The sequence below is a fragment of the Sapajus apella genome, unplaced genomic scaffold, assembly GCF_009761245.1.
Source record: "Sapajus apella isolate SASKATOON/1434 unplaced genomic scaffold, GSC_monkey_1.0 scaffold78, whole genome shotgun sequence".
NCBI lineage: Eukaryota > Metazoa > Chordata > Mammalia > Primates > Cebidae > Sapajus > Sapajus apella.
Window position 1 is genome coordinate 1,031,031 of NW_022437018.1, and position 12,614 is coordinate 1,043,644.

General features: G+C 39.1%; 1 protein-coding gene and 1 long non-coding RNA gene across 7 annotated transcripts in view; one reads left to right on the plus strand and one right to left on the minus strand.

The window, feature by feature from the left end:
- Nucleotides 1–12,614, plus strand: part of BICC1 (BicC family RNA binding protein 1) — a 317,997-nt gene that overhangs the window by 296,783 nt on the left and 8,600 nt on the right. For all 6 annotated transcript variants that reach the window (XM_032252528.1, XM_032252529.1, XM_032252530.1 and 3 more), the window contains 3 exons: nucleotides 3,999–4,155; nucleotides 7,656–7,816; nucleotides 10,458–10,557. In XM_032252528.1, coding sequence (XP_032108419.1) covers nucleotides 3,999–4,155; nucleotides 7,656–7,816; nucleotides 10,458–10,557 — 418 coding nt within the window. The remainder of the gene's footprint in view (nucleotides 1–3,998; nucleotides 4,156–7,655; nucleotides 7,817–10,457; nucleotides 10,558–12,614) is intronic.
- The window catches only part of LOC116532957, a 10,891-nt gene continuing 6,178 nt past the window's right edge, over nucleotides 7,902–12,614 (minus strand). The window contains exon 3 of the long non-coding RNA XR_004261012.1: nucleotides 7,902–10,067. This is a non-coding gene — a long non-coding RNA (uncharacterized LOC116532957). The remainder of the gene's footprint in view (nucleotides 10,068–12,614) is intronic.

The window sequence follows — 12,614 nt, forward strand, 5'->3', positions numbered from 1 at the left end:
GTCCTGGGAAGGTGGAGCTTTATTTATAAGTTCCTGAGGTACTGCTGCCTTTTTTCAGAGATGCCCTGTCCAGTGAGGAGGTAGCCGAGTCACAGTCTGCCAGCAGAGGCGTTTCTGAGCTGCCATGTGCTCTGCCCAGCTGCTGTTTGAATTTCCTTGTGGTTTTGTTTGTAGAGGTATGGTTAGAACTTCCTCAGTACTGGCAGACAACCTTCTCCCCCCCCCCCCCCCCAGAGTTGGACCCCCCCGGGTCCAGCTCTGCTTGCTGTGAAACTCTCAATCCAGAGCGTTTCAGAGTGCTGGTCTTTGTGGGGTGGGACCCACAGAGCAAGATCACCTGGCTCCCTGTTTCAGCCCTTATTTCAATTGAATGGGAAGCTGTCTCCCAGGTGTTCCAGGCACCACTTGAAATGGCACCCAGATTTGTGTGAGTTTTTGTGCAGAGACCTGCTGCACCGGCTGAAACAGCTGTGCTGGGGACTCGTGGCACTTTTCTGCCTGGGAATCTCCTGGTATATGGGCAGTAAAAACTTATTCGGAAATGTGGTGATCACTCACCCTCTGCATACTTTCTGGGAACTGCACTCCAGAGCTGTTCCTATTTGGCCATCTTGGATCTTCCCTCCGAATCTTTTTGTTTGTTTGATAGACACAGGGTTTGGCCATGTTGGCCAGGCTGGTCTCAAACTCCTGAACTCCAGTGATCTGCCTGTGTCAAACTCCCAAAGTCCTGGAATTATAGGCATGAGGTTCTTTTAAATTTTTTAAATTTGTTTTATTTTCAAATGTTAATCTATTTGCTTATTTATTTTGAGAGCACGTTTTTAGACTGGCTTATTTTTGTATTTTTGGTAGCATCAAGTTTTCGCAATGTTGCCAAGGCTGGTCTCAAACTCCTGGGCTCAAGCAATCCACCCACCTTGGCCTCCAAAAGTTCTGGGATTACAGGAGTAAACCACCATTGCCTGGCCTGTTCTTACTGATGTTGAATGGCTATTATTTCCAGTGGAGGACTTCCTTTGTCCTGAAGAAAACCAAGGGCTTGCTGAAAGATGAGATTATGTTTATGAATGCTTATTGGTGGAAGTATTTCTGCACATTCAACCTAGTTATACTTTTTTATATTCAAAGGAATATTTTAGAGTATTGTATGAACACATAAGAATTTAAGAAAATAGTAGTGATTATCTTAAATCACATTCATTTAGTTCATCTACAATTTTATTCAATCCTCACAAACTCCTAGCGAGAAAACAGGGGCCCAGAATGGCTAAGTGTCTTACTCAAGGTTACTTACACTTCTCTTCTTAATGATTTAACCCGAGAGAGTCCATAGCAAAGGGTGGTATGTAACTGATCTAGAGCCATGTTGCCATACTTTTATGAACTTAAGAATTACTTGGAGAGCTTAATAATCTAGACTTTTCTCCTAGGATCTCACTCAACAGGTAGAGAGTGAGAACCTTGTATCTGTGTTTTCAGCAAGAATCTAGTATAATTGTGATGCATGTGTCCTGCAGGAAACTCTGCTGTAAAGGGATGTAACCCCATGAGGGTAAGGGCAGGAAAAGGCATAGGAGCCCTAAAGGCTTTTCCACTCCAGTACTTGCCCAAAGACAGGTAGATCCGAGATCACTTTCTGTAGGCAGAACTGTGCAGGGTCCCTGACACCATGGCTGAACTTCTTCGTATGGCTTTTCTTGCTTTGGCTATCTTGGGCTAGTCTGCCCCATCATCCTGGCCAGTGTCTAGCAGCCTGACATTCACATTGAAATTTCGGAGGGGTGGTGGGTGAAACCTGCTGGATTGGAGCATGGGTATTAACCATGTAATTTGCTTTTCTTCACTGTCTTTTTATGTGCTACTAATGGAAAGATATGATCACTTTTTGTTTGTTTTTCTGAATGGTGTTGTAGATTCTCCCTGGTATGAAAGTTAGACTTGAGCTTTTTCTCATGTATCCCAAATTCTTTGAAATGGAAGAAAAGGGCCCCGCACATAGCATGGTCTGATTTTCTGCAGAAGTGGCTACCTGCATGTGTATGTCTTTTCCTTTATTCTTCCATAGCTCAAAAGGATTAAAAACAGGGCAATTCAGTGAGGCTTGCCTCTGTAGATTAGGAAGAGGGGAAGGGCCTGGGGAAAAGTAGAGAAGGAGATTTTTATTAAGATAGAGAGCACATCTATGCTATGGCACTAATGATTTTAAGTTGGAGAGTGGCTAAAAAACACCTTCCACTTTCCTACTCTTTTTCCTTTTCAAAAGAAAAATAAATCCAGATGCACAAGGAGAATGCCTATGTGTAAAAAGAACAAGCATGTTTGACCAATAGGTCCTGATGGGTGAGGGCTGCTCACTCAGTGTGCCAGGGACCAAATGTTTCCTTCTGTAGCAACTTTGCTTGAGGCGATAATTTGATACTTCAAACTCTGTATTCAATATTGTTGAGAAGGTCGGCTTGAGCAATTTTTTCCAGTTTTAGGGTGCTTTGAGAAATTAATCTATTTCTAAGAGATCTTTTCGATAAGAAGTAGGCACTTTGAAGCTTTTTTGTTTTATCCAAGATTCTAAAATATGACCCTATCCCTGTCTTCTTATATTGGGTTACCAAAAGGCAAATAAAAGGCTGATTTTTACCTGCAGTAAGTCTGTCACATCAATAAAGCTACAAAGAGGTTTGGGATTTTCCTTTTCTTTTTGCCACCCATCTCTTAAAAGCATGAGTAATGATCACATATTCTCAGAGCAAATCAAAACCTGCATTGAGAATCAAACATGGCTTTCAATTCTCTAGCACTGATAGTAACAGAGTTGTCTGATTATCTTAAATCTTACAAATCTAGGAGTAGAAATATTCAAGATATTTTTTCAAAGATATACAAATAATAAAGGTATTTTCATTGGAAATGCCAGTTTTTGGTCTCAAAAAACTTCATTTCCCTATACCCATTCCCGGAAGTTAGCAAAGGTATTCCATAGTTATAGGGAAAGGAATCTTTGAGATTAATTCAGTAATTCCACAAATACTAAGCATCTTGTGTTAGTTCCAGACAATTTTATACACTGGAAATACATTGCTTGAATACAAGGTTCTTGCTTTCACAGATGGAGCTTGCTTTCTGATGGGTAGAAACACAAAATAAACAAAGCTTTAGGTAACAAGACTCTGTTACATACAAAACAGAACTGCTTTAGATTGGGTAGTCATAAAGCAGACCTTATGAGCAGATGACATTCAAGTTAAAACCTAGATGGCAAGCAAAGGCCATAAAGATCTAGGGAAAGAGTAGTAGGCCAAGGGAACGGCTGGCACGATCATCCCAGAACCAGCTGGTGAGTTCCTGGAGTAGAAGTCGGTAGGGTTGGGGAGCATCAGAGATGAGATTGGAGAGAGGCAGAGGCTGGATTATGGAGCCTGTCAGTTTATGGTAAGGCACAGTGGAAATATGTTACAGGACTTTACACAGAGGCATGTTTGTTTTAATTTGCATTTTAAGAAATCAGTCTTGTTGATTTATGGAAAATGGATTATAGGGGGATGAGCAGCAAGAATAGAATAAAGTGGTCCTTAGGGAGGCAGTTGGGACATTGTAGAAGTGGGCAGACTTCTTGCATATCACAAGGCAGAGAATCTTTGCTCTACCAGGTGGAAGATTTGCTTCGTGGTGTCCAAAATTGGAAGGAGTCTCAGCATCCACTCTTCCAAATTTTAGAGAAGGGATTATTTATACTGGGGGACCTCAGAACTCTCCCTCATGATCTATCCCCGTAATGAAAGAACAAGACTGCACTGTGTAAATTACCAGGTGTCCTTGGTGGTGCAGGGCAAAGGTTGTAGGCAGGTACCACAGCCTTCCTGGGAGTCAGCACTCATGAGTAGCTGCAGTGGTTGGCGAGAGAAGTAAATGGCAGTGGTGTAATGTGGATGCTTTCCTCCTCCCACCCTGAGAAACCCACCTGATTAAACATTTCCTTATCTGGCTTTGTCTATTTACAGGGCTCATCAATGTCCCTTTCACGATCCAACAGTCGCGAACACTTGGGAAGTGGAAGCGAATCTGATAACTGGAGAGACCGAAATGGAATTGGACCCACAAGTCATAGTGACTTTGCAGCTTCTATTGGCAGCCCTAAGCGCAAACAAAACAAATCAAGTGAGCTTTGTGTTTTATTCACTTTTTGGTATACCTAGTTTAGAATGTGTTTTGAGTTAGAGTATCACTGTGGCCTTTCTGACTTCAAGTGCTTGGTGTAATTCACATGCCATCTCTTTTGTGAATCTGTCCTCGTTTCTCCCAGTGAAGCAGGCCACCTGGTTCTCTCCTTTCACTGCATTTTGTGCATGCTTTCACTCTAGCACTTGCCTTACCAAAGGTTAATTATTTATCTACGTATCTGTATCTCCCTGGGGAATTTGTGTTCTGCCAGCCAGAGACCATATTCATTCATTTTATAAACATTTATGAAGTACCCACATGTCAGGCATTCTGTTCTGTTCTGCCTTATTAGTTAACTCTTCCCTAATACCTGATGGACTGACACTTTGTAGGTAGCTGCTCAGTAAAAATTTGTGAAACAAATGCATGAATGGGTAATGCACACACATCCATCCAGGTGATAACGAAAAGACAAGGATGTAAGAAAGTGGTTGAGGCCAGGCATGGCAGCTCTCACCTGTAATCCCAGTACGTGGGGTGGTGAAGGTTAGATGATAGCTTGAGCTCAGGGGTTTGAGACCAGTCTGGGCAACACAGTGAAATTTCATCTCTACTAAAACAACAACAACAACAAAACCTGGGAGTCGTGGTGTCCATGTGCCTATAGTCCTAGCTACATGGGAGGCTGAGGTGAGAGTATTGCTTGAGCCCAGGAGTTTGAGGCTGCAGTGAGCAGTAAGTGAGCCACTGCACTAAAAGCCTGGGTGACAGAATGAGACCCTGTCTCAAAAAAAAAAAAAAGAAAAAAGAAGTGGTTGAGAAAAATATGATTCAGTTAGCATCTTAAACCATTGAAGAAAGAGTGCCTAGTGGGTGGCTACTAAAGGTGAACAGCAGGGTTTCAGTTTATAAATAGATGTTGCTGAATTAGCATAAACAGGAAAAAAATTAACTTACGGAATGGGGGCTCTGGCTTTTAGCAAATCTGACCGAAAGTCAGCATGAGCCCATTGTTTTATCTACAACAGCACCCATACTCCTGGACTGTATAAACAGGAGAGCTGACATTGTCATCACAAGCTATGCCCCAATGCCTTTTTGCAGGGTTTTTGACACATTTGGAATCCTAAAACATGTACAGTATTTGAAGACTCCTTGAAGAAAGGCAATCTAGTTGAGCCTAGTAGACACTCAGTAACAGTCAGTTGTTACGTTACTATCGATCATGTCCGCTGTGTTGTCAGGAGTCTCAGATTTGAAAGGAGTAATCAGGTCGTTGGCCAAGTCTAAATAAGAAACTACGGGCAACTCTTTCATCCCTAAATGCACTGTCAATAGTAGCCTGGAGAGTTTCCATTAGTTAGTGGCTGGATGCTCCACCACTGACAGTATGATCCAGCTGAGAGTCAGGCTGGTGCCAGGCACAGATGGAGGGTGTAAATGATGTCCAGTCTCTAACCCAAGATACATTCATTTGGTGCTTCTCTTTATCTCCTGTCCCTTCATTTAACATTGGATAATTGACTGTACTAGTTTGAATTGAAGTTCAAGATTCAGATGGAGGCTACATCTTAATAAGAACCCAAATTTCTTATAAAAAGAAATGTCATTTGGGTTTCATCACTTTTTTAGGGTGTAGAGAGTTTAAGAGAGACTATAGAAACTAAAAGTAGTTAAGAACAAAAAAATAAGTTATAGGCTATTTTGAATATTTATCACTATGAACATTTTAAACACTTGTTTTTAAAAATTTTACTAATTTATTTAACCCAATGTATGTATGATTCCTTTTAAATATGTAATCAATATAAATATTGAGATTGTACAACATAAGAAAGAATGTAAGCTAAGTCTTTAAAATCTGCAGTGTTTTGTGTACTGACAAAGCATTTTCATTTCCACTAGCCTCAATTCAGGTGCTCAGTAGACATATGTGACCAATGGCTACTGTATTAGACAGCACAGTTGTAGATAATTTCTCTTAACACCCTTGTCAACGTCACCAATGTTTTCCATTTTCCCTGGGCGTCCCTATTTATACCAGTTGCTGCAGCTTAATTCTTAGTAACTCTTTTACTCTCAAAAAAAAAAAAAAAAGTTAATGTATCATTTGGACCATAAATTTTATGGGCAGCCTTATAGCCACTTTCACGTTGTCACATCCAATGGTCATTCACCGCAATTTGCTTATTGCAGTCCACTTTGTGTCACCTTTGACCTAGTACCTCAATAATCACTCCTCCTCAAATTGTTTTTATGACTTTGGGGCCTCTGCTTCACCTGTAAATGGTGGAGTATCCCAGGGCTCAGTATCTTGGGGTGTGGTTTTGGGTCCTTTCTCTACATATTCACCCCAAGAGATAAACAGCTATCTTTATGAGAAAAAGAAACCTTATCAGGAGATGCCTTCTGCTTGAGAATCATAAAGGACATCTCAATTGGGAGATGAAGACAACCGGAGAAAGCGATCAGTGGCACCCAAAACAGTGCAGAACAAGATTTCTAGGTTTGGCAGATGCATGGATCCCCAGAGTAGACTAGATGGATTTGATTAGCTTTGGTCAGTGTCATCCTCCTTTACCTCTTTGGGGATCTCTCCTGAAGCCACATCCTTAGTGTAAGAAGACAGATTTCCCACATAGGCAAGAGCTCATTACTGGTCTGGGAGGTAGAATGCCTGCACTCTGCTAAAATCTCCAAGGAAGAGAGAGAGTGTGTGTGTGTCTCTCTCTCTTTCTTACTTGGCATGGTTCAATAGTCCATCACTCAGCCCTGCTTTGCACTGGGTCTGTGAGCCACGGTGTGTTGATACCTTTGCCCACCAAAGCAGTTGCAGAACCAGGGTGAAATTCAGCATTGCCATCTTCAAAGTTTTCCCCAGAGACAGATTTATTTATGTCAAATTAAATCCAGGAATTCCAGCATCATTCCTATCAGTTTATACATTACTCTTTATTTTGGAAGTGTGCTGTTTTGTGACCTTGCTACCCAATTATATTTTTCTAGAGAATAGGATTTATGTGTTGCAATGTCATACAATTCCTTTCACTGAAGGAAAACACAGGGATAGATACACAGAGCTACCCTGCCATCCAAAAGGAGCCTGGACTTGTAATAACTTTCTACACCTTTATTTTGTCCCAGGGATCCTTTTTCCAGCTCCTCATTTAATTCACATCAAATCAATTATAAACAACAAATGCTTCTGACTACTCAGGGTGAATATGATGAATGATTATTAACTACAGAGGCACTGTTGCTGAATTTCTGCCTCCCAAGTGGAGCCTTTTAAATGGCAGGAGCCTTGCTGAAAGCAATAACCAGCATTTCCTTAATGAAAAGCCAATATTTCAGTAAAAGATTGCTGTATTTCTACAGCTACTGCTCTATTCAGCTGAACAATGAAATTTGAAATATTTAGGTAATTAAAACTTTTCATTAAACCATGTTCTCTCTGGGCATTTACACTTCAAACCTCTCTCTCCTTTGCCTTTCAGCGGAACACTATCTCAGCAGTAGCAATTACATGGACTGCATTTCCTCGCTGACAGGAAGCAATGGCTGTAACCTAAATAGCTCTTTCAAAGGCTCTGACCTCCCTGAGCTCTTCAGCAAACTGGGCCTGGGCAAATACACAGATGTCTTCCAGCAACAAGAGGTCAGTCATTATTTATTTTCACAGGTATCTGTTTTGGTTGTATGTATGTTGACTTCTAGAATGAAGTCACCTATTGACCTGAGTATGCTTTCACTGAGCATTTATTCAAGTCTCATAGCTTGCTCTTGCTACTAAGAAAAATGTCATCTCATTTCTTATTTATTTAATGCAGCTAGTAAACACAGGATAGCAGAAATAGAGAAAATACTTGCAAAAAATGTATAACAGCTAACAGTTTTAGCAATAAAACCCAATTGATATATTGATTCATAGGAATTTTTGTAGTCACAGCTCCCTTAAGGTCAGCAACAAGTCTGTATTTAACATGATTGTTTTTGAATCTGTTATCTTTATTTCTGGCACTTAAAAGTAAGTAACAGCATCTGAAATATCTCTGGCTGTTTTTGACTCAGCCTTCTCATACCGAAGTCTGTTCTCACAGAATATATGTTTTTTTTTTTTCCAACATGTTAATTTATTCATTAACTAATCGTTTGGGTTTTACCTGAACTGAGACAGAACTGAGATGTCTTCTGAACAATCACAGTCATGGATTTTGGTCAAACTGATTAGCCATATCCTATTATGTACTGGTATAAAGAAAAGAGGCTCTGGGCATGATTCTTCTTAACAGCACTCATACTGCTGGGGCACAGCTAGCCCAAAGTGTCAGAAAATTAAAATGGTTCTGTACATTTGTGTCTTTGTCAAATCAAGACATGGTCCACGTTTGATGCTAGTTGGCTTATTTTAATGCTACAGAACATCAGATTTAGTCAGTAATTTCTAGGCATGTGTCAGTTAATAAAGAGTCTATGGCTTTTATTAGGTACTTTGTATCAAAAATTCAGTGTACTGCCCATGGTCCCATAAATTATTAACCTTAAATGCTGAGCATTTTTGTTTTTTGCACTGAAAGAGCAATTGTGTATATTAAATTTCAGGACATTGTTTTTTTTCCTGTTTCTCCTATGTCTGAGTTAGTGTTCACTTAACCTCTCCTACATCTGAGTTAGAAAATTCTTGGCTAAATGAACACTCAGATGAATAAACTTTTCATAATCAATGCATTAAAGAATATATTTAGTCTTGTTGGTTAGATGAGGATAGCTGACTGGGAAGCTAAAAAGCACAAGTATTTTAACATGTCCAGGCACAAAAGGTTAAAAAGCAAGGGATTGAATATTATTCAATGATATTCTGGGTTTGTTTTCATCTATGTTTATTTCTTATTTGAAGAAGCATATTAAATTATAGGTATTTCTTATTCCAATTACACCAAGAAGGAAGAAAACATGAAAGTATAAAGCCAGAGGGACTTAATTTAAGATTTTATAAACTACAGCAGGAATCAGCAAACTGTGGTCTGCAGGCCCACTGCCTGATTTTGTAAATAAAGTTTTATTGGAACACTGCCATATTCATTTGTTTACATATTGTATAAGGCCTTCTTCCAGCTACAATAGCAAAATTAAATAACTTCAACAGTGACAATATGGCCCACAAAACCCAAAATATTTAACATCTGGTCCTTTAAGAGAAAGTTGGGGAACATTTGAGCTGAAGAGTCTTTGTTATAGAATTTTTGAAAACATATCTTTAGAACTGAGATAAATGATGGTCTAGGGTTTTCTAAGATCACATCAAAACAGGACAATTTAAATTATCTTCAATATCATTTAATGAAAAGTTTTATCTGTTTATGGTGTGTTGAAATTTGGTAATCTGCTTCTTTCATGTAGGATATTTTCTAATACTCAGATGGGATTTAACAAGATTCCCCCATTAAGTAACTTCATGAGATTTAATTTATTGTAAGCATGTTGAGGATTCATTTAGCAACTTTCACAGATGACCTATCAACGTGCATTATTAGTAACCATAGCTGCCAATTAGCCTCTTTGGTAAGCCCAGCGCTTTATATCTGTAGTTATAGTGAATGCTCACAACAGTTCTGCAAGATATAGTATTGTCAACCCTCTGTGCCCATAGCTAGTAATGGCACAGTTGGGATCTGAACCTAAGTCTCTTTGGCTTCAGAATCCATTGTCTTTCTCTTCTTCCACACTATCTTTAAAGGAAGGTTGGGGGATCCTTGGGCAGTTTACCTTCATACTTTGTTTCTGATGCCAGAGAGTACAGTTTTATAGTTTTTGCAAATACTTCTTTTGTATCCCTTTCTGTGATAGTTTGCTGGGTTGAGCCACGTGAACTGTAGGTCTGATTGTGTCTGGGAATTCTTCTTTCAATCCTATGTAGGACACAAAGGAAGATACCATCTGTTATATTATTTAGTTTCTTCTTATAAAGATATAGTTAACCAATTCAAAATCCAAAGACCTATTTTTTCTTTCCTCAACAGATAATGTTCTTCCTTTTATCAGTTCACAAAAATGATACAATCTTCGTATTTTCTTTTTTGCTGTAGTTTCTAGGATGCTCATAGCTAAGTCTTCTGCTAGAATTATCACTTCCATTTCACCATCTTTCTTAATTCTTGTTTCTTAGGTTTGTGCTACTACCTTTCTTTTCTGGAGGTAGACAGAGCATAATTAATAAATAAGTGTGATAACAAGTTGATCCTACAGTGAGAAAGAAACTAAGCGATATATTGGTTACAGATTGACCTTTCTACCCACAGATCGATCTTCAGACATTCCTCACTCTCACAGATCAGGATCTGAAGGAGCTGGGAATAACTACTTTTGGTGCCAGGAGGAAAATGCTGCTTGCAATTTCAGGTGAATATAAATATTCAGCTTTTACATTAAAATCTGAATAATCTCTGCCAGTGGTCTCAGCCATTGGGTTGGTTCTACCCATTAACCACTGGCTTACTAATCTGACACCTTGGTGGTTGTGGTTTCAGAGGGTTTTCTTGTCAACAGTGTGACAAATGCTGAGAATATCTTTTTCATCAAGGCATTGCCTGAAAACCTGCCTTAACAAGGGTCATACCTGAAAACAGATCTCTTCAGAAAGATCTAACCAAACTTGCCCTATGCAGAACATGAAAATGGGGGGAAAGTTTAATTCTCCTCTTTGCAGCTGTATTAAACAATAATCACTGTATTAGTGAATAATCATTCTTGATTGGCAGTTATGTTTCAAATATGTGTGTCCTTGCATACTGACCGAGATCATCGCACTGAGAAGAAAAGAATGCTGGTTGCGATAGTGTGGAATCTGGCAGTGTTACTTGTCTTAATTCTTCTTAGTTTCCCACTGTTTTAGTAGAATTTATGAGTCACAGGACATAGTATCCTGAAGATAGTCACAGAATGAAGGAAAATAATGTCTACCTCCCTAGTCCACTTTCTTTGTGCATCTGTTGCATGTATGTTTTGGAAATGCTCTATACATATTTATTGGGTGCCACTCATTTGAAAGGAATTGAGCCAGATGATGAGTCACGAATGGGCAAATACATAGTAATGAACCTCAAAAAAGTGTTTAGAGAAATATGCAGAAATTTGAAGGAGGGAATGGGATTAATTTTTGAAGGCTTTCCAATAAAGTTCTTGAATGTCAAATTTATATATGTCCCAGTCTCAGAAAGACAGACATGCCAAGGGCAGAAACCAAGTGTTATGTGCTGTGGAATAATGAATGCTTTTTCAGAACACTGAATTTGCAAGCTGTGCCTCAGTAGAGCCAATAGTTGCATCCAACTGGTCAAAGTTCATTCCAGACAGCATTCACTAATCAGATCAGCAGAAAGAATTTAAAACCTCAGTGGTTTTCCATTTTATTTTATCAGCATGTTGCGTGTCCCACCCATCTTCCCATAGGAAATCTTTATCTGAAGCAGACATAGGCACAGCAGCTTTGAAATAGGAGTGGAAATTCAGCCATTGAGGTTCCTGGTGGCAGTCTATTAGATTCTTCTATGGATAGAGTTCTACACTCATCAATTTTAACAGAATGTCTAAAGTTTCTTCTTGGATATACTGTGTATACCCGAGAGGCTCTATTAATGGAACTCCACAGGGAAGATGTGTAATTCCTGCTCATAAGATTATCTTGGTATAGTGGAAAGAACACTTGATTCAGTAGGAGATCTGGGCCTTGTTTCTGCTAAGTCATGAGTCCTTGAGTGAGTTGCCAAACTTCTTTTGGCTTTGGTTTATTAATCATGAAGGTAGATTGGAATACATGATTGTACAAAGGTCACCTTCTATTTCTAAGATCTATCCTTTCATGTGATATCACCAGGCTTAGTGAAAATGGACAAAACTATAGTTTTATTACTTGTTCTTTCTTTTTTACCATCTATGATAGTAATTTTAAAAATGTATTTGTTTTCCCTAAAGCTCAGCCTCAGGGGGCTATTCCTAGACTCAAGCTAACTTTTGAGTTTTTATATTCTTTTATTAATTTACAAATGAAATTTGCAAAAATACTGTTTAAAATGTGATTAACTTGTGCATTCACCATACCTATACTGTTGAAACATGCCTGCGGGCCAGCAGTTTTATACCAGTGAAGAATAGCATCCAGAGCTACATAATCTTTCACTAGAGAGTCATGGAATGGCAGTGGGGATATACTGAAAACTAGTTCCTTTTTAGGTGTCCCAACCCAATTCCCAATTCTGTAAAGCTTTTAGCAACAAGCAGATAGCTGTAAATACATTCATGGACATAGATAGATCATCAATACCTTTACTTTGGAATGTATCAGGATCCTTTGTGTGGGAGGTTAGATGGGAATAAGAAGGGTTTCAGGCTCTCTATTTAAATATATATATATGTGTGTGTGTGTGTGTGTGTGTGTGTGTGTGTGTGTGTGTGTGTGT